Genomic DNA, 22131 nt, shown 5'->3' on the forward strand with positions numbered 1-22131 from the left:
AGACATTAGTGACTGTAGGAGCAACCTTTAAGTATGTATGTTTAGAATGTTAATTTGTTGGATTTTTTTTGTTTCCCCAGGGTAAGAACTGTCTACTTTGGAGACTGATTTTAAGCAAAGTTTTGTGGGTTTATTTTTTCTTTAGAAAATACAGTCAGTGAAGCTGCAAAGTGCAGATTCTCCATGTCATGTCCCCCCCACCATACACACATTGTAAGGGTAGAAGAAAGAAAGGACGCTTACCCTTTTAGATTAATATACCCAGAGCTGCTGTTCAGCTGTGTACAGTGGATGCCATCTGTCCTGCAGCAGCCTGCAGTGTAACTTCAGAACTGGTGTTCCACAGCTAGAGCATCCCTTGGGTTTTATACTTTCACACAGAATGGTTGTTGGCCTTCCCACTAGCTAAGGGGCGCACTAACAAAAAAAACCCTACATTTTTCATATAAATAACTAATAGCGTGTACATTCTTATATTCATACCATGTTTGGTTTCTATGTAGGAACTTCAGATGTGACTGTTCAGGGCTCTCTCAAGGGCAAAATATACTGTCTAAACTTACAGAACCAACAGATTCTCTGTTGTACACTGAGTATGTGGAGTGTCAACACATGAGAATGGCACAGCTGCAGTTACCAGTCTGTGCCCAAGCTAGAGCTGAATACAGTACCACATACGGCATCATTCTGCATTACACAAACACCTTTACGTACACTGATTAAAGGATCTGCCGACTCCATCACTACTTACCGTATTTGAGAGTGTGGATATAAATTCATTAACTGTTATTGCAATTCTCCTGTTAAAAATACTTAATGAACACAGTAAGTGTCTGTAAATACTGCCCAATGTAACGATAGCATCAGTCTCCCTTCAAGATTCTTGACACCTCAATCCTTGGAAGGTAAAGTGTTAGTACTCATCAGAAGTTCAGTGAGACTTCAGCTGAACTAAGTATATTAAGAGACATGAAGCTTTTTGTTTCTTTAAAATGCCCATGGTCTAACTCAAAAATATTTAAAATAATCAGAATGTCTCCTGGAACACCTCTACACTGGAAGTGCACCACCAGACAAGAAATCCTTACAAAGATGCCCCCCTCCCCCCCTTGTCCTCTATCCAGATTTCTGACAAGCCTGGCAAGATATAAAATTAACTTCTTTGAAGATGTTCTCAATGGAAGTTTCCCAAATTGGGCTAGAGATTAAGCAAGCTTTTGGAATTCTTCTCTCACCCCTACTTTATTCCACCTCTAGATTTTTGGCTTTCCAAACATCTGGAGAAATTTCATGACCCATTTGATAGTTCAGTTTTTCCTCTTCTAAAACCTCCAAGGGTCTAGTACAGTCTGCATACACATGTAAACAGCAATTTCATGCAGTGCTCTACTTACTGGATAGTACTCTATGCTTCCTTTGCTCCTGCTTCCACCCCCATCCACGTTGGACAAGAGATGGCACAAGTTTAAAAGAAGGGGAAGAATGAGGGAATTCCTCTGTGCAGTGCCTGGTTCTTAAGCTACCAGACTTGTCAGGAGCTACAGGCTGATCTGGGTCAGTATGGATGGAAGAACTGAACTTTGTTAGTGAAAGCCCTTATTCCTCTGGAGCAGAACTTAGCTGCCAATCAAATCTGGAATTTAGAAATTTCACTTCTAAGGAAGTGAATTCAAGTGAGGAATTCAATTCTGGAAAAGGAAACTTACAGTTGAAGCAACAGTGAATCAAAGTAAAGAGGAGCAGCAGACAGGCTACAAACCACTCACCGAGTACACACATAGGGGTGTGTGCACATACACACACAGATACACAGAGTCTTGTGATTCTGACATTGCCTTGGGAAAGTTTGTGTTTCCATGAAATAATTCAGTAATTTTCCAAATAAAGCTCACAGCATTTAATGATTAAAATAACACAACAGAATGAACAAATGTTTTATTGGCATGTTCACTGTTGTAAACAGCATGTGGCATGAAAAACTTTACCAAAATCTTTTGATTGTTATAAATTAGGTGGTTTTCCAAAAACTACAGAGAATTGTTCTCTATTGATCTTTATGGACCAAAGCAAAAAATTGCTGTTCCTAGGCTTTGCAATGAAATCATGTTGACTGCATCAGTCTTTGCACCACAACCTTAACTACCAAGTTTGTATGTTGAGGTGTTAGAGGTTGCTCCAATATTTGACTACATAGCACTACAGAATCAACTGGGGAAAAGAAAATGACTTTCAGTGTGTGGAGAAGATGCAAACTTGTAATAGTCTCAAAACCAAAATGTACAAAAAGGAGCTGAACAAAACACAAACTTCATTAACAAGGGGAAATACAACCCTGAAGTACCCAGCATCATCAAACATAAAATGAATACAATTTTAAATAGGCAACTATACTTCCAAATGTACACAATGAATGTTGATATGTGAAAAGAAACACCATGGTAAATAGCTGAACCGCAGGTCTGGTAAATGGATAGGGCAAATGGTATTTACACATTGAATGCAATATAGCAGATCTGCTCGCTGGCCTCTGTAACCTATTAAAATGCAGTTTACCTTACGACAGCACTTCAGACCCAAGGTCTGCTGCCAGCTTTCTGCCCACACCCCTCTGACTGCCTCTTTTGTGGAAGAACATTCTGAAAGCTCACACATGCAGCACTTCCATTTCACCTTTGACCGTGTGCTACCTCTTCCCCAGAACCAATGTGTTAACATTTACTGCGGACTCTCTGATGAGGTAATGTGTGTGTCAGTGGAACAAACAGAAAAAAGGATTCTTTCATGGCCTTTGCACAGCTTTTATTAAGCTGAGTATCCTGTTTGAGGCTAGTTCAACTAGCTACTATGTGCACACTGTCCTCAAGAACTTCCACTCGTTTCCCTCCCCACCCACTTTTGAGTTCTAATCGTTTATTTGCACATCCCTTTTAGCTTTACAGTACATTTGACTATAGTGCACAACATGATTCCAAGTCAAGCAGCGACCCAACGGGGCACTGCGCTTCTGATTGGTAGCACAGCCCAATCAGTGCTGGTGTCAGCGCTTTACACCTAATGAATGTCCTGCCATAACGGCACTACACAGTAGTAGTGAACCTTTTGATTTAAAAAAAAAGATTCCCCACGGAAAATGCTATAGCGAGTATCAGTCTTGAGTCAAGTCTTTATTTGGTGCTCCATCCAGATAAATTTTTAGTGCTTTTTCCTTACGAGGAGAGTAGGTTACACGGTGTCCAGTTTTCTGGAGTCTGCTGCTTTCCTTTTTCATCAGCTCATTTCTCTGCTCATCTGTTAATTCCATTAATTCTTCAGTTTTATCCCTAAAATATAAATACGTAAAAATTCAGATGAATACCATAACCACAATTAAATTTCTGTAATTGTTGCATTTGGAGCAACTTTGTAAAAACCGCAACTATACATAAAATACTACTTATGGATTATTTTTTTTCTCCAGAAACTAATGATCCGGCTAAACCTGCTTTTCTAACAGAGACATTCTGTATTCTGACAGCAGTCCTGGGGGGAAGCAGCAAGACTCAAGCTTACATTCTTCAATCTACCCAGTAACTCTTATTCTTCACAGACAACTACGACTCTGCTCTTTATATGGTCACAGCAGCAACAGCTGGAAGCAGCATGTCAGCCAGCCCTGAAGAGAAACTACCAGCTGCTCTCCCTAGTAGTTTCGTTTTCTTCAAGGCCAGCTGTTTCCTTCAAGCTCACTGTAATGAAAAATACTGTAGCAGCAACATGTTCATGAGGCTGCCCCACTCACCAAGTCTGGCAGAAGGGACAATACTCAAGCTCTTAGTTCTTTAACACCACCTTTGCGCTACTGCCACCAGGTGATGGAACAATTCTCATGTTAACATTTCTATTGTAACATCCGTTTTCCCAAAGACGCCATACTAATTTCTCAAAAGAAATCAACTCGGAAAATAAAATCCTTGCTCTCTAAAACCTATAGCCAAGACCGTCACAGACTCCACAAGGGTATGGGTCTACCTGAAGAGATTAAATCCAGATAAACAGTCAAATATAGTGACTGGTTTTGCATTCAGCATTATTTTCAGTGGTTTGGGAATGAGGATTGAGTAAAAGAATGCAATGTTTGTTTTCTTAAACAATAAAATATTCAGGGGTTTAGGAAGCTGAGGAGCACAAACATTTCAGCTCAATGTTTTAAAATCTCTTTCCTTTAAGACAATAGAAAAGTACTTCTATGCTTCTGCTGATTACCTCACCCCTCAAATCTTATACACAGATGCTTTGCACTGTTACACATACACTGTAATAAAATACGTACCTATAAAATATTACTGCACCATCATCACAAATGTACAAAGGCCAGACATTCAATGTAGATACTTTAGGATTCCAGTCCAAGTCCTGGTGAATCTCCAGTATGGAGATGTCACATGGAAATGTTCCTCTACCCTGAGAAGCAGCAATTACTCAGTGAATAAAACTCATAATCGCACATCCATACTATTAAAAGGTAATAATAGGCAAAATCTTACATACCTTTGCAAATTCTATGTTTTCTAGGAGTATTCCACTTACTTCACTCAGCTGTAAAGTGAAGAAAAATGGCACATTTAATACTATTCCACAATGCTATTCAGTGTCTACATAAAGTCAACAGACCTGCCAAATCAATTCAGTTCAATTAAAGTATTTTAAAACCCTCTAAAGAGCCAAAGTATCACAGTATCACAGTATGCTAGAGATTGGAAGGGACCTCGAAAGATCATCTAGTCCAATCCCCCTGCCGGAGCAGGAACACCTAGATAATGTTACACAGGAATGTGTCCAGGCGGGTTTTGAATGTCTCCAGGGAAGGAGACTCCACAACCTCCCTGGGCAGCCTGTTCCAGTGTTCCGTCACCCTCACTGAGAAGAAGTTTCTTCTCAAGTTTAAGTGGAACCTCTTGTGTTCCAGTTTGTACCCATTACCCCTTGTCCTATCATTGTTTGCCACTGAGTAGAGCCTGGCTCCATCCTCGTGACACTCCCCCTTTATATATTTATAGACACTAATAAGGTCACCCCTCAGTCTCCTCTTCTCTAAACTATAGAGACCCAGCTCCCTCAGTCTTTCCTCATAAGGGAGATGCTCCACTCCCTTAATCATCTTCATTGCCCTCTCTCCAGCAGGTCCCTGTCCTTCTTGAACTGAGGGGCCCAGAACTGGACACAATATTCCAGATGGGGTCTCACCAGGGCAGAGTAGAGGGGAAGGAGGACCTCTCTTGACCTACTAACCACACCCTTTCTAATGCACCCCAGGATGCCATTGGCCTTCTTGGCCACAAGGGCACAGTGTTGGCTCATGGTCATCCTGTCGTCCACTAGGACCCCCAGGTCCCTCTCCCCTACACTGCTCTCTAACAGGTCATTCCCCAACCTATACTGGAACCTGGGGTTGTTCCTGCCCAGATGCAGGACTCTACACTTTCCCTTGTTATTAGTACAAAATTCCAGCCACAAGGTACAAGTTTTTCACATTTCTGAAGTTACTAGTGTGTCACATGTGGCATTTGCATCATACTTCTCTACAGTGAAGGGGTGACAGAAAAAGGTTAACAGAAACGGTTAGTAAAGGCCGATTTCCAAGATACAAAGAGACCAGCTGCCCCATGTTAAAGCTTCAGGTCCATCACAGTTTACCCTCAGCAGCTTCACTACACAAAAAGCTGTTACCGAGTCAGCCTAGGAGCAGGCAAAACCAGAAAACTCACACAACTACAATCCAACTCCACACACCAGCACTTCCTACCACAACAACTCTAAAATTCCCCAACAAGCACTCATGGCTGCTCTTTTGCCCTGCAGCTGCTGCCCCTCTTGTGCACCTCCCCAGTGCACAATCCATCCCCTGGCCCTGGCCTCGGTGGAGCCCTCCCTCTGCTGAGCATCTCATGGTGTACACAAGCTCATCGCTGCCCCAGCCTTTACTCAAGTAGGGGCTGCAGTCTGGTCTCCATGACAATCCAGGCACTAACTTTGATTTATGTTTATCTCTGGCTGCTTATTTTCCCCAAACTTGGAGAGATTTCCTCTCTGAGATTCTTGCCACTTTCAAATCCACTGTTAAAACAGATGTGTTCAAATTAAGCTGATGGTAAGAAAAGACTAACAGCCAGTGCCATTTTCTAACTCATTTCCTTCGGAACCTAGGAGAAATAAACACTACTGACAAAAGCCAGACACTCTGAAATGGATCAGCCCTACACTCTGCTAATAAAATTTGCCTGAAAGAGAAGAGCTGGCTGAACAGATCTCTTACTACAGATGTGTCAAATTCAAGTTTCTCTTATTACTGGTGGCAATAAAAAGATTAAGACCTCTCAGAGAGAATGCTGCTGCAATTGCTCCATGCACAGCAAGTCTTATGACAGGAAAACAAGAGTAGCCAACTCTTTCAGATACAAGCAAAGAGAAGAAGAAATCATGAAGACTGCATGGAAGAACCTGTAGTCACAACTTCATTTCTACTTGAAAAATATTAAGAAACCAGACCATAGCTTAATCTGTGTATGCACACAACCCCAAGGCTGTTGCATTCTATGGAAGCTGAACTAAGTTCCTCTTTCCAGCCTACCAGCTAAGCCCTAACTTACAGAAGCTGACTGGTTTATTAAAGTAAGGCTTTGGCAGACTTCACTGCTAGTGGGATCTTTGCTGGCTGCAACATCAAAGGTGGCCTTTTACGTCTCAGTACTGCCACATTCAAATAATATTTCTCTAATAACCATTTCTCCAAGAGTGGAACCCTGTGATATACTGTATTAACAAAACAGTTTCAATACGAGACACACTTCTACTGCTTGTTTCTGCAAGGATGGCACATATATGCTTACCTGTCAGAAGCTTCTGACCTTAAGAAAAACAACAAAACATAACAAAGGTGTATTTCTTTCCAACCAACATGCAGTTCAATCTACTTGGCACAGTTATACTGTCCCTGAGCAAGAGCTCTCAAATCCAAACATGAAGACACTGAAAGGTTTGGTATTTTGGGATACCAAAATAGTGGCTTGAAAAAACAAAGTGACAATGGTTTAGCTTTTCTTTCACATGTGTTTTTCCAGGATAAGGGAGACAGATAATATCATGCTGCCTAAGCGTTAAGATACCACTTTTTTTTTCTTCTGCATGTATTCAACTGAATGCTTTGACACCAGACCATTATGTGAAATTAAGAAGCTGATAATAAATACAGCTTTGGCAATAGGATGGGACAGGTTCTCAGCTCCTGCGAAAAAAAAAAATCACCATGCAACATGATTTTTGTAGCTATGACATCTCTGTGCTTCCCAACAGAGGGCATCAATAAGGCTTTTAGATACCACAAGAAATATGTTAAACATTTTACTTTCTCTTTTAATTCTTCAACACTGCTGCTTTCCAGTACTACTTCTTGGAAAGAATCTAGTTTCATTTCTGATGGCCTCCATCGTCTCGATAAAACAGCAAGTTGTGACATGGATTTCATTTTTTCTACTCCTAGGAAAGAAAGATAATTTTATATTACCATCACAAAATCTATTATTTAAAATTAGGGATTTTCACATAGCACAAGCATACTCAAATATGGAATGTTGCACTACATACACATACTAACCAACCCAGTATGTGTGCTGGAAGTAGTCCACTAAACAAAAACAAAACCAAAAAGGGGCAGGAGGACAACACAAGACGGGGGCTGCCACAGACTTAGGTGAAGGGGCTTCCATTTAGTTTGACTTTTTGTTATCAACTCCTTTCAAGGAATTTTTCATAGGCAGTATATCTTAGAAGCCATGCCACTTATTCTTCTTTAGGGTATGTTTTTTCCAGTCAGACCCAGCTTGGTTATGCATATCCACCTAACCAGACACTTGCCTACAGATCATAAGAAATTCCTCATCAATCTGGTATTTATATTCATGCACTTCACTTCCTTTGCCAAAATAAGCTTTCCGTGCTTGACTTCCAGATTTTACACACTAGTTATCAAATCCCACTTTATACCTACTACCCTGAAAAGTTTTAGTACATACTGCCTCCAGTCTTTTTATACTAGTTCCAGGTAATAGAGCTTTCTCTGGTTGACGGTACTGTTAAAGTTACAATGAGATAGGCAGAAGTGATACCAAAGGGCTGATTTTATTTTAAATCATTCTATAAACTTGTAACTTAGCATGCAGAACTTGTGGCTTTAGCATTTATGTCTACCATTAGATGCTTTTTCTTCATAAAGCCACCAGCACTGGTAAGGCTTCTCTGTGAACACCCTCTGCAGTCTTGCCTGTGACTACATTTGTGCCGCCTTTCAACTCTAACCTATTAGCCAAAATTAAGATCCAGCCACCTAATGCTTCTGGGCATTCCAAGTCTGAAGCAGTTACATAAATTCTCTTCAGAGACAGAAAATAACCAATTTAAATATGTCTGCAATAGTGTGATGCAAAGCTATGATAAGAATCTTAAATGTAAATTATTCTACGTGGCATTATTTACCTGCTTAACGTATTCAGTGTTTGGCTGACGAACAAAATGGAGTCAGTGGTAGTGGTGGAAGGCCTTACAAACCCTGACTTAAAGAAATGGCCTATAACACTCTTCCAATAACCTCTGTGGCAGCTGTGGGTATGTACAACTTCATTTTCACAGGATCTAGTGGGATCTAGATGCATGTTCTATAACTGGGTTTAAGCAGCACATCTGGGGCAGAACTAGACAGTTGTACAGAATATTCCAGAATACCTGGAAGCCCTGGGGTGCCTGTGAACTAAGTGGGCTGTATGGGTCTAAGAAGCAGCACCTCCAAGCCTGCTCACTACAGAAACAGTACAGCAACTAATCTAAAACTGATATGAAAATATTTAAGACTGTGGAGTTTTAACTGAAGTCTGAGCTGATACATATGTCCACTGGAATCTGCAGGCCTCCTGCCATGTTGGTACTTGCACTGGCACAATTTTGTTAAAAATTAATAACACCAGAATTGAACACAGCTGCCAAAAAATTGGATTAACAGTTAAATGGGACTTCTTCAGCTAGATATGCTTGTGAAGAAAGTTCCTGAGTGAATGGAATTCACATTCTTCATCTATTAATTCTTCATCTGTTAATCTAGAGAAAAAACAGTGTGGCCTACTTTTTTTCCTTTAAATTATGCTTTTACATTCAGAGTCAAATTTTTTAAGTGTCTATGCAAAGGACAGCTTAAGAAATTACATATTTTTAATGGTATTTAGGCAGAATTTAACAGTCTGTTCTCTAACTTCTGATATCAAAGTTGTTTTCATGAACAAGGACTATTAAAAAATTTAGCATTTCATGACAGATGGATGTTTTTTCACTCGTGCCCGAAAACTACAACATGATTGGACAGCTGTGCTGACTCTAGAAACAAATTACATAGGTACTGTGCATATATACATATATACATATTTCAGCTAACTACAAATTACCAATACTAGACCAAAAATTAAATACAAGTAAAAGCACAGTATAGGTTTTATGTACAGTGAAAACATAAACATACAAAGCTGCCTACACTACTACTGTATGTCTAAAGGCTTCCAGTAAACTTACAAACTGGTACTGCTATTACTGCTTCAGCAGATCACAGCCTCATGAAATCTGCACTTCCACAAGCCCCAACCCAGCTTCACGCAAGGCTTACATTATTCTTTTTGATTCTATTTTTTTCCTAATTAAATGCTACTAAAATGGCACTGTCTTTGGAAAAAAAAAAAAAAAGTGAACTACGTTTTCCAATATCCTCTAAAGAAAAGAAATCTAACATTATCTTCTTTCTCCTGAAACTATACCATTACCATCAAGTATTTCTAAGAAGACCTCCCAATTGCTTGAAATATTGATATCTTCTTCATAGATATGATAATCCAGAAATACAGTGCCTGGGTTCTTCCAGGTTTTCTTTCGTAGACGAAACCTACAAATACATTATGAAAAAAAAGCTCAGTTTTTATGAAAAAAAAAAGCTGAGTTTTTATCTGCTCATCAACATCACTGCCTGAGATTCAAAACTGAGTATTTTCTGACAAAACTGAAATACAACTCATTTATGTAAGGTTTGATTAGGTTTATCAGGAATGAGTTTTAACATTCTGAAACAGTCCTGACAGAAGGGTATCAACTATTTGCTCTTAGCACTGAACTTTTCATAAACACAAAGAGAACAAGCCTGTGTTGTACTCGTTCAGTGCAAGAAATGTGTAGGGAATTTAGATAAAGAATATTCTATTTAATATAATAAAACAGAATATTCCCAAATACTTCGGGCAATTTTGCTGCTCCTCTTTACTTTTTTTGGAGGGTTAAAAAGGGACGAGGTGAAGGATTAGAAGAGCACTGGTGTCCAATTTATGTACTTAGGTTTACTGCAACAATCCAGTCACAACACAAAAAGCATGAGCTTTGATTTAGATACAGAGATAAATAAAAGTATAAACAACTAAAGATTAAACAGATGCAAATGTTGAAGTGTAATGGTATGTCCACACAAAAGTCTGTGATGTGCCCCATAATCATAGGGCACTGAGAATGTAACCCAACCACAGCAGTCAGAAATCCTTTTGCCCAGTCACGGTCAGGAAAGGGCCAAGGTGAAAAACCTGGTCCAGATCTAGGTTTCTACTACTTTTATCAAGAGGGAAGGACCCAACACTTGTCTTCCAATGTGTTAAAGACCACAGTAACTTATTTCTGCCCCTTTCATATCTTCCTTTCTCCACAAGAGGTGGAGGGGGAGAAACACAAAGCAACCCCACACCAAAACCACCCCACATTTTAAAGTAATATTTAATCAGGTAACTTCAATGGATTGCAATCTCTTCACCTGTCAGTCGTCAAGTCTAGGCCACACTGCTCTCGAAGCTGAGGAAGCAGCTCCTCTTTTGACTGTCGGACAGTCATTCCTTTAGCAAAAACGGCATCTAGAAGAAACTTGCATGGCTGTGAACAGAAAGTGATTAAGAACCAAATTTTAGAACAGAAAAAAGTAGATTTGCTTTCTCGTCACATTTTATGACCAGTCCATCCATCTAGCAAAGCGACCATTAGACTGCTTTTCATAAACAACGTAAGCAATTAATTGATTAAAATTAGGTTTAACTGATTTGTGTAGCACCAGCCTTTGACAAGTCATTCAAACATTGTGAATGCAAGTCACTGCAGAAATAGTGCCTTGTGTCTGTATTACTAATTGCTACCATTGTATTAACATTCTAAACAACGTGAAAGGAGCTTTTACATTAAAGAAGCCATACAATACTACAAATGCCACTCTCTTGGCTTTCATTGGAACTCCATGACCCCACGACCTAAATTTACCTCATTTCCCACTGTATCAGTTCAGCTTCAGTCTCTTACACTTATCCATCCCTGGCAGTGTTCAAGGCCAGGATGGGTGGATTTTGAGCAACCTGGTCTGGTGGAATGTATCCCTGCCTGTGGCAGGTGGTTGGAATTGGATGATCTGTATGGTCCCTTCCAACCCAAACCATTCTGTGATTCTATAATTCTTAATATGTATCCTGCAGTTTGATCCAAAAAATCAAATCAGAACTTCAGGTGCATGCAAACTTTAGAAGACTGTAATCTATATACTGAAATCACTTTTATACTTTTTGTGTCCCTAAAGATGCAGCAGACAAGTGAGCTGTGCTATTGCAAGAGAGACATTTTTGTCTCAGGCTTGTCTTATGCAGAGAGGGCTATTATCCAGCTGATCATTCTGATAAGCACTGTCTGCAGTGCATGAATGTGACAAATTATATCAGTACAGCATTACTGAAAACTGTAACCATGAGCAAACCAGCTTGTATCTGGAAAGAATTCTACATGATTTCTATACATTTAAGAAAAACAAAGAAATAATTATTTTCATCTGCACTCCATCTACGCTGCAGAGAGAGAGACACGAGACACACTGTAGATCACACTCCAATCTTATGCTTGGAACAGCATAAACAGAAATAACCTCAAGTTCCCTTTTCAAATCCAGGAAGTCTTGCAGGAAAATGCAGAGAAAAGAAGGACTTCTCCCCCCCAAGATTTCAGAGAAAAACCTTGGCCAGTATTTAATGACTCTATCTTGAAATATTCAAGACCTTACCTCTGACTCATTTACCAAGAGCTGATAGACTTTGACTCTGTATTCACCCTTCTTAAGGGCTCTTCCCAGTCTAATAGTTATCTGGAAGGCAAAAGGAGTACCTGTCAGAACTGATATAAAACTCAGAAGTGTATCTTGTAACACACTACTAATACGAGTGTAATAATTTTATGTGGCAAGTTAAGAAAAAGTTGTAAATAAGGTTCTTAAGTTTGTCTATACAAATATATACGTATGTGTATAGACATATATTTATGGATAGACATATATACATATATTTATGGATTCAAAATAACTTCTGAACAACCTTATTATCATCAGAAAATGATGAAAGTGTCTCATTCAGCCGAACACTCTCAAACTCTTGATTGCTGGCATAGACTCTAAAGACTTTGAAGTGAGAAGATGGAACTCCAACAAAGGGCTCCAAATGTTGCTTGAAAGCAGACAGTGTAATTCTTTTATCAACATGTACCATCAGCCCTAAGCAAAAAAAAAAAAGACAAAAATGGCATGAAACACATTACCAAAAAAAACCTCTCTAGAATCTTATTTTCATACATTCACAATTATCAGCTGCAGCAAAACAATACTGAAAAATCATCATTATAGTTAATGGCCACGTTTCCGTTTTACCTAATGCTATTACCAGAACATTTGAGAGCTTTGCCGTATTTTAAGTCCTTATGGGAGATACTCCTGGAAAACACAGCAGTTCCAAACTGCACTATTTTGTTATCAGTGAAATAACGGAGCAAAGTAGCATCCTCTCCATTCAGTAAGACGACTACTGGAGAGAATCAGAGGTACTGTTTGTTTGCACAAAATCGCTCTACAGGTCTCCCCTGCCTCAAGGGAGAGACAGAAGTGCTTCTGAGGTGGGGCTGGCCAATCACATGCCACCCAAACCTTTTCTTCCCTCCTGGCTTTCAGGATGAAAAAGTCTGGTTAACTCTTGTGTTCTGGAAGGCCACAGGATATCACAAGGCAAACCTGAGTCCAGATTGAGGGATTTTTTCATGGAATAATTTTGTAATTAAGGAAAAGCCACTATAGTAATGTGGAATTCTGGAAAGTGAAGTTAAGAATTTAACTTTAGAAACTCTGCTTCCTAATATATGAATTTTAGACTACACTACTAACTACATCACGATTATATTCTAATGAGTCACTAGATTTAAAAAAAAACTATTTAGAATATTTCACTGAATAAATTATTTGAATTATAAATCTGATCATGTTGTCATACTAAAAATACATAAAAGCTTTCCCCTCAGGCTGATCACTTATACAACTTTCATTAGACTTTTTAACACGGCATATTAATTAAACAGTAATAAAATCTGGATTATTTTAAGGCGCTTAAAGGAATACATACATTTTTGCCCTTCTCCCGAACCTTCATCTGCAGTGTAAGGTTCTGACTTAAAGTACATATATTGTGCTTCTCCTCTGCTCTTGCCACTTTCATCATATTCACTGTCTGTTCCAGAATCTTCTTCTGCTGTGTCCCAGGTTTCTTTCTTCCCCTGATTTGCTTTTGATCGCCTACTACTTGTGATGCTATGAGAATCAAGTCCATTAGCCAAGGGAAGTGGGGCATTGTCCACATTGCATAAAGTATCACTGCTATGACTGGAGCTGAGGATATCACTGTCCACTGAACTTGTACTCCTGTCATTATTTACATCTGAATCGGACCGTTCCTCAGACTGGATATTTTCTGGATCAGAAATCTGAATTTGGTTTTCAAGTTCTCTGTTTTCTGCTGATGCTGAAGAGTCTATTTCATTTAAAGGCGATTCAATATTTTCAAAATCACTGGCTTCTGTGCTTTTGCTGCTGTCTCCATTATCCCCCTCCTGCTGCTGCTGCTGCAGAGACAAGCTTTTAAGCTTCTCAGTGCTTTCTTCCAGAATTGCCTCTACAGATTTCATATTACCTATAGGTCCTTTTACTCTTTCACAGGCTTCATCCAAGTTGCCTGAATCTCCACTAGGCTTCTGACAAACTGCTCGTCTAAACTGAGATCCAGGTGATTGCTCTGGTAACAAAACATACAGTCTGATTGTATTTGCATGCCGATCCAAAAGTTTCCATAAGTGAGAATCTGTATATGCCACATGATGATCTAATGACTCTGAGCTTTCAATAAATACCTGGACATAAAATAACAGTGTTTTATTATGCAGTGTTATGTTAAATAAAAGTAAAAAGCAACAGTAACACACAGATAGGATTGAGCACGCATTAGAAATTACATCTCTAAGAAACAGCAACTTTTAGGAAAAAACAAACAAACCAACCACATTTTGAATCAGACAGAGTCTGCAGATGAATAATGATTTCACTTTTCATAATCATGTTAAGATTGGAGTGAACTGTAAGAATTCTAACCAGCTGCAGTAAACACTTCAGTTCAGAAGTGTAACCATGTATCACTTAATGGGCACCCTTCACCTGTACACTAATGCTAGTTAAGGCAGTAATAAGCCCCACAACTACAGGTGACAGTTTATTTTCTAGTATAGCACCAAGAAATCTTTAAATGTATTCATGGGTAAGCAACAGCACAAATTAGAACATAAGGGAACAATTTTCTTTCTTCCTTTTGTCAATGGCCACTGTGTTTCAGTGACAAGGAAAATGCCAGAGGGCTCACTGTAACTGAGCAACAAGTCAATGACATTGTTTCACTCAGCTATAAGCCACCAAAGCTTTCGCTAATCCTTCGTAAACTCAAGAACACACTATCCTTGATGAAATTTCAGACACCAAAATGTGCCAAAAGGTGTGCTATTACTACTGCAGCTAAAAGGGCAATGCTTCAGATGAAGTTAAGTAAGTAATAAGTCTCTCTTTTTCTGTGGCACTATACAACTATTATTGGAAACCTTTATTAGAAAACTTTCTGGAAAAACAATATAAATTTGGCTGGGGGAATCTGCAGAGTAAAACTACTGAATTTAAGACAAAAGCCCACCACAACTTCTCTTAGTTCTGACATTTGTTTTTCAAGAACTTTATTACTAAGAACAGGCACAGGTGTTCAGAAGGTTCAGAAAATAAATTATGCAGGCTTCATAGTAATATGCCAACCTTTGTTCCCTAATAAGGGTTGACTTTTAAAAGTCATCATAAAGTTGTTAACCTCATTATCATTTGAACCAGATGTCTGATGCTGAATCTGCTTTCCTTGTTACATACACCTGGTTTCACATATACTCTACAGTATTCATCAGCACCATAGTATTTGCTAGTTAAAAAAAACCCACCAGAGTGAAATGCGACAGTTATCCACTGCAAATTCAACACGGCTATCCAGACCTTTTACAACACAACCGTAAAGTTTACAAATACATGAAGTGAACAATTAAAAAAACACAGCATGTACCTTGTTGCTTCTAAAAAAGCCTTCAGCTTTCAGTGTTTTGCTGGAAACATTCAGCAGACGCAAGTCATTGTAGCAGCGCTCTAATACTACCCGCATTGTTTCAGCAGGCAGGTGTGTAGCCTAAAGTTAAGACATTGACAGGAAGGTAACATGCACATCACATGTAACTTGAAGTACTGGAGCAAGTATTTCATTTTTTAAGATTATTCACAGGGAAAGGACAAGGTTTGCTTATTGACATATAAACTGCAGAAGAGAATGTGGGGAAAAACCTCCCAAACCTGTTCAATTCCAGTTCCTTTCCTCCATTATTTGATATGTAGCAAATACTAGTTTTTCCAAAACATCAGTAGACAAAAATGGCTTGGCTTTGCAGAGGTCTCACAAATGGTTAATGACCAGCAATCAGCCTTATTTAGGGTACGTATCAAAAGAAAATAAAAAATATTCTTGAGCATCAAGTTTTGCTCATTGTTCACTTAATTACACTGAATTTGAATTACTGAAATCATGTTTCATAAAGCATATTATGAAGTTACACCAACCGCTGAACTAATTTACACAGATGTGACCAAGTAAAACAGCTGTCTTCAAATTTAACAGAAGCAGTAACATCCCATGGCTTAAGAACATCTAAAGATCAATCTGCATCTTAATAACAAGAGGCTGTTGGAATGAAACGGAGGGTTTGTAGGGAGAGTGGTCCACCTATCAATTTGATGTCTCTCCAATTTAGAGACAAGGATGTCGTGTGGGACAGTGTCGAATGCTTTGCACAAGTCCAGGTAGATGACACCAACTGCTCTACCCCTGTCCATCAGTTCTGTAGCCCCATCAGAGAAGGCCACCAAATTGGTCAGGTAGGATTTCCCCTTAGTGAAGCCATGCTGGCTGTCACCAAGCACCTTGTTGATTTTCATGTGCCTTAGCATGCCTTCCAGGAGAATCTGCTCCAAGATTTTGCCAGGCACAGAGGTGAGACTGACTGGTCTGTAGTTCCCCGGCTCATCCATTTTCCCCTTCTTGAAAATGGGAGTTATATTTCCCTTTTTCCAGTCATTGGGAACTTCACCTGATTGCCATGATTTTTCAAATATGATGGACAGCGGCTTAGCAGCTTCATTCACCAGCTCCTTCAGGACCCACGGATGGATTTCATCAGGTCCCATGGACTTGTGCACGTTCAGGTTCTTAGATGAGGTCTCAAACCATATCCTCTCCTACAGTGGGCCCAAGGTCTTCATTCTCACAGTCCCTGCGTCTGCCTTCCAAGACTTGGGTGGTGCGGTGAGAGCATTTGCCAGTGAAGACTGAGGCAAGGAAGCCATTAAGAACCTCAGCCTTCTCCAAATGCAGGATAGCCAGTTCCCTGATAGCTTCCAGAGAGAGCCCACATTGTCCCTAGCCTGTCCTTTATTTGCAGTGTGCCTACAGAATCCCCTCCTGTTATCTTTCGCATCCCTAGCCAAGTTTAATTCTAACTGGGCCTTAGCTTTCCAAACCTGGTCCCTAGCTTCCCGGACAACATCCCTGTATTCTTCCCATGCCGTCTGTCCTTGCTTCCACCTTTTATAAGCCTCTGTTTTCCCTTGAAGTTTCCTCAGCAGCTCCTTATCCATCCAAGGAGGTCTCCTGGCCCTCCTGCTGCACTTCCTTCTAGTTGGGATGCAACACTCCTGAGCTTGTAGCAGGTGATCCTTGAATATCAACCAACAGTCTTGGGCCCCCCTACCCTCTAGGGCTATATCCCACGGAACCTTACTAAGCAGGTTCCTGAAGAGGCCAAAGTCTGCTGTCTTGAAGCCCAGGGCAGTGAGCTTGCTGCACGCTCTTCCCACTGTCATGAGGATCTCAAATTTGACCATCTCATGATCGCTGCAACCAAGGCTGCCCTGGAGCATCACATTTCCAACGAGCCCTTCCCTGTTGGTGAGCATGAGGTCAAGCATGGCACCTCTCCTTGTCGGCTCCTCTATTACTTGCAGAAGGAAGTTGTCTTCCACACAATCGAGGAACCTCCTGTATTGCTTGTGCTGGGCCGTACCATCCTTCCAACAGGTATCAGGGCGGTTGAAGTCCCCCATGAGAACAAGGGCCTGTGAGCATGAGGCTGTTTCTATCTGTCTATAGAGTGCTTCATCGAGAGAGTCCTCTTGATCAGGCGGTCTGTAACAGATCCCCACAGTAATGTCTCCCATTGCTGTTCTCCCTTTAACCCTGACCCACAAACTCTCTATTGACTGATCACCTGTTCACTAGTTCTGCCACTGACTGCATAATCACTGAGGTGGTTCAAGTTAATAATCCGAAAGAACATGAACCTGACTCTTCAGCTTCCCCAAAACACTTATTATTTGGTAAGCTAGTAAGCAATATGGCCAGACAGTGGTTCAGATTGTGCAAAAGCCAGAGTACACGTCTGGGTGGAAGCAAGAAGCAGACTGCTGCTTTTAGCACCTGTAAGCAGATAGACAAGCTCAAATAAAAAACCTAAACGAAACTTATTTGACGTGAAACACGTGAACTGCAAAAGGTGCAGGCTCTCAGATATTGAAATTATGATACATTTTCATAGTCAGAGTGAATGAAAGCTCTGTAATGCAAGTCCTTAATAACTGTAAATTACCTTAGAAATTAGCTGTTTAAATTCTGAAACTGTTTGATTCAAATAGGCTCGTACACTTATCGGAGGAGCAACAGATTCGGTCTTTAGGTCAACTACGTGAACCTTTACCATGACCTCTGTGGGGAAGAGGAAAAAGAAAATAAAACCAAATATATATGAGAGAATTTAACAGGCAAAGAAAACACACATATACTTGTCTAATGTACTGATTAGGGGGTTACATTAAATGCATACAAACAGTAATGAATTTGAAAAGCAGTCCAATTTCAGAATTTAAATTTCAATCAATTTTAACACCAGAGGCAAAATGTTTCAGTTTGCCAAATTTTAGTGTACCTTAGAACTATTTCAATTAGAAACACTTCTATTAGCACAGCACAGTAAGTACTGACTTCAGAAAATTTAGTTCAACAAAGTTTTTCTTTTTTCATACATCATAATGAATTTCTGTTTTACAAGTTTTAGTTTCATGCCATCATGCAATACATGATTTTAGTCTGTCCTGGTCTATCTGTAATTACATGTCTTACCACCAGGTTTATAGCACTGGAAAGTCTGGTCAGGTCGTCTTGTTTCCAACAGTAAATCAAACATGTATGTTGATTTGACACCTCCAAGTAATAAACCCATTGGTGTATCCTCTTCTCCTTCATAAGATCGTTCCAAGTAGTCATGAAACTCATCATATTTGACAAGACGACAGCAATCCAAAGGAACCGCTTCTTCTAAATCCATTAGCTAAACCAAGCACACAGACAAAAAGTCCTAAACATTTAATAATAGTTTGAGAGTTTAGTTTCTCCCTTGTAAGCTAGAAATCTCTCACTATGCGTGCATCCAGGAATTCTCTGAAAAATTCCAATCTGATTTTAGAAAAACCACATACACGTGAATCATAGATCTTATATACACACATGCAATACATATATATACACATTTTCAAAATAAAAAAAAAAAAGCCTACTCAAAATGTAGAAGAGTAAAGTTTGACAAATATGAATATAAGCATGTGAAAGCAGAAAAAAATACATCGAACAATTACACTATTCTGTTATGCATATCATACCTTATAAGCTATTTCCACAGCTTCCTTTAGTGTCCGGTCCTTATGAACCTCCAACTTGTTCTCCATCATTATTTGTTTTGTGGGATGCATGCAGAACAATTTAATCTAGGAAATACAAAAGGAAGAATAATTACCATGAAAGTATTTTTGCAAATACTTTTCATGTTAGAGTTCATTTAAATTTACAACCCTATATTCATACAATCCAATACCAAATACATCTTTATCTCTACTTCAGCTATAGGCCTATTTCCTTTCAGCTGGTTACACACCTGCAGATACAAAATGCCAAAAGGCACAGCAAATAGCACTAGTGTGTGTACGTATGTGTATCTGCACCTTTTTCCAAGCTAGGGTACAACATCTACAACCAGAACATCTTTAAACTGTAGGCAGCATGCCAAATCTTCCAAAACAAAATCCACATAGAAACAGTGAATATGAAACTCCTTTTCACATACAGTTACATATTTTACAACCATAGAGAACCTTCTAATAAAACAATCACTTGATTCACAGGTAGACCAGCTGACTGTCATGCTTCTAAGTCAGAGAAGTCATATTACTTCCGCTACTATTGAATCTGTGGCTGGAAAAGATTTCACTCTTTCTGCTAAACAATCATTTTGAATTCATTTCAGAAACATCATTTCACAAAAATATCCTAACACAAAATTATTTAGCAGTACAAAACACCTAGCATACAGCACTACATACTGTTTGGAATGCATTTTTCTGAAATCAAGTGATGTCCGACTAACCATAGTGTTGGTCTAGATTTAATACCAAGTCAAATTCTCATGGAGGACATGAACTCAACAAAAAAAAATCTCTGGTAAATAACTCTAATAGATGCCTCCACTGCATACAGGCTTCCAATAGGTTGACAATTCATTTTAAAGAATTATAAATACACATACACTTATCACAAAAGAGTTCCTGCATTATATTAAAAAAATACTATTTACTACAGAAACATTTCTTACTAGAAATGCATTGTTAGCAGAAATTCTAACCTTGCAAGTGTTGCGCTCAATTTCACGTTGCCTCTTTTCTTGTTCTTCCAATTCTCTCTCTTTCTGTACCAACTGTTTAATATGCTCTGGATATTCATGTGCCTCAAGAAACTCTGCCAATAAAAACAAAGCAATAGTATTAAAAACAATTTCTTCCACAGTGGGCAATATCTTTTGAATTATGGGTATATGTAATAGTTATCTTTCCTGCTTTCTTTCCCTTCTCTTCTCCATCCACATTGACCACTATACCACGTCCTGTTCTCTTTTTTTTTGTGGTTTAAATGACATCAAAGTCAGCCTTTTATCCTCTCTAATCATACATCAGCAGCACAAGAAAATGCTATTAGCACATGATTAATATTCCAATACAGCTAAGGGATGCATTGCTATTACAAAAAAATACACTACCACTGATGACTGCACTTGAGCCTGTTTTAAAGGTAAATTCTGTTCTAGAAAGTGAAGCAGGTGATAACAGAAGTCCCAAGATACTGCTTACGCTGTGATAAAATAAATATTGCACTTAATGCAGATTAGTGTACTTCCTACTTAAACTGACAAATTTCCCTTTATAAGGACATACTACTGATTTTTTCCTTCAAGAAAAAAACACATACAGCTTTGACACTGCAAGCAATTTAATCTTTGGCTCAATTCAACCAGTTCGAAAATAAATAAAATACTTGATTCTTCCAGGCACACTTCTGATGGGTATGGCTAGCCACTGTTCTGCCAGTTTCTTTCTACAGCTGTGCTTCTAACAAGGGATTAACAAGAAAGGGGAAAATAGCAAACATGCTTCCTTCTGTTTTGATACTGCTTAAAAAAAGTTCTATCCAACTTTCATTTTCTACTACATTAACAATCTACAAGGGAAATCCTGGAATTTTAGTAATTTAGTTAGTAATATGTACAGTTAAAGATATATGAAATTAGATAATATTTAAATGCAACCTCTAACAAGATATTCCTGTTCTGAATCCAAATAGAATCTTTATTTTCCACTGTATCATATTTCAAAGATTAATCAACCTGGCAGCAGGGCCAGGCATTCATTCACCAATCCTCAGCCTTGGTGAATTTGATCAAAGATGAGGGGAATGAGAGACTCTGAAATCCAAGATTTGTTTCTAACTATGAAACTTACAGTATATTGTCACACCTCCTCCTAACTTAAAAACAGACACTAAGGGCTGCTTATAAAGTAAAACTGTCATTACGGGGTTCTTACATACTCATTTTTAAGAAATATCTTTTTTATTCCACTATAAATCATGACACTATACAGCATTACAGTTTATTCAGTGTCACCAGGTGTCCTGGGTTCAGCAGTAGCAGTCATTTTTCTCCTTCTTAGTAGCTGGTGCAGTGCTGTGTTTTTGACTCTCAGCCTGAGAACAACGCTGATAACACCGATGTTTTTAGTTGTTGCTCAGTAATGTTTACTCTGACCAAAGACTTTCTGAGCCTCATGCTCTGCAAGGGAGGAGGGGAAGCCGGGAGGAAGTAGAGACAGGACACCTGACCCAAACTAGCCAAAGGGGTATTCCATACCACAGCACATCATGCCCACTATATAAACTGGGGGCAGTCACCTAGAAAGGCTAGATCACTGTACGGGTCGGGCTGGGTATCGGTCGGCAGGTGGTGAGTGATTGTATTCTCTTCCCTTGTTATTTCCCTTATCTCTATTATTATTGGTGGTAGCAGCAGTGGTTTGTGTTATACCTTAGTTACTGGACTGTTCTTATCTCAACCTGTGGGAGTTACACTCTTTCGATTCTCCTCCCCATCCCTCCAGGAATAGGGGGAGTAAGGCGGGGAGTGAGGAAACAGCTGCGTGGTTCTGGGTTGCCTGCTGGGCTTAAACCACGACACCCAGTAAACCTG

At 39.3% G+C, this 22131-nt stretch overlaps 1 protein-coding gene across 4 annotated transcripts in view; it reads right to left on the reverse strand.

Annotated features, from left to right (window-relative positions):
- Positions 1–1919: 1919 nt before the first annotated feature.
- Positions 1920–22131, reverse strand: part of USP47 (ubiquitin specific peptidase 47) — a 56147-nt gene continuing 35935 nt past the window's right edge. For all 4 annotated transcript variants that reach the window (XM_061462912.1, XM_061462913.1, XM_061462910.1 and 1 more), the window contains 14 exons: positions 20239–20351; positions 19223–19327; positions 18687–18894; positions 18157–18272; positions 15531–15650; positions 13515–14295; positions 12444–12619; positions 12137–12217; positions 10859–10974; positions 9834–9952; positions 7382–7512; positions 4528–4575; positions 4310–4440; positions 1920–3320 (listed from right to left, as the gene is read on the reverse strand). In XM_061462912.1, coding sequence (XP_061318896.1) covers positions 3146–3320; positions 4310–4440; positions 4528–4575; positions 7382–7512; positions 9834–9952; positions 10859–10974; positions 12137–12217; positions 12444–12619; positions 13515–14295; positions 15531–15650; positions 18157–18272; positions 18687–18894; positions 19223–19327; positions 20239–20351 — 2420 coding nt within the window. In that variant the 3' untranslated portion in view covers positions 1920–3145. The remainder of the gene's footprint in view (positions 3321–4309; positions 4441–4527; positions 4576–7381; positions 7513–9833; positions 9953–10858; positions 10975–12136; positions 12218–12443; positions 12620–13514; positions 14296–15530; positions 15651–18156; positions 18273–18686; positions 18895–19222; positions 19328–20238; positions 20352–22131) is intronic.

This window comes from Pezoporus flaviventris, unplaced genomic scaffold (assembly GCF_033815535.1).
Source record: "Pezoporus flaviventris isolate CSIRO_AGI_PZ_B2104156 unplaced genomic scaffold, CSIRO_AGI_Pfla_v1 ptg000036l, whole genome shotgun sequence".
Classification (NCBI taxonomy): Eukaryota; Metazoa; Chordata; class Aves; order Psittaciformes; family Psittacidae; genus Pezoporus; species Pezoporus flaviventris.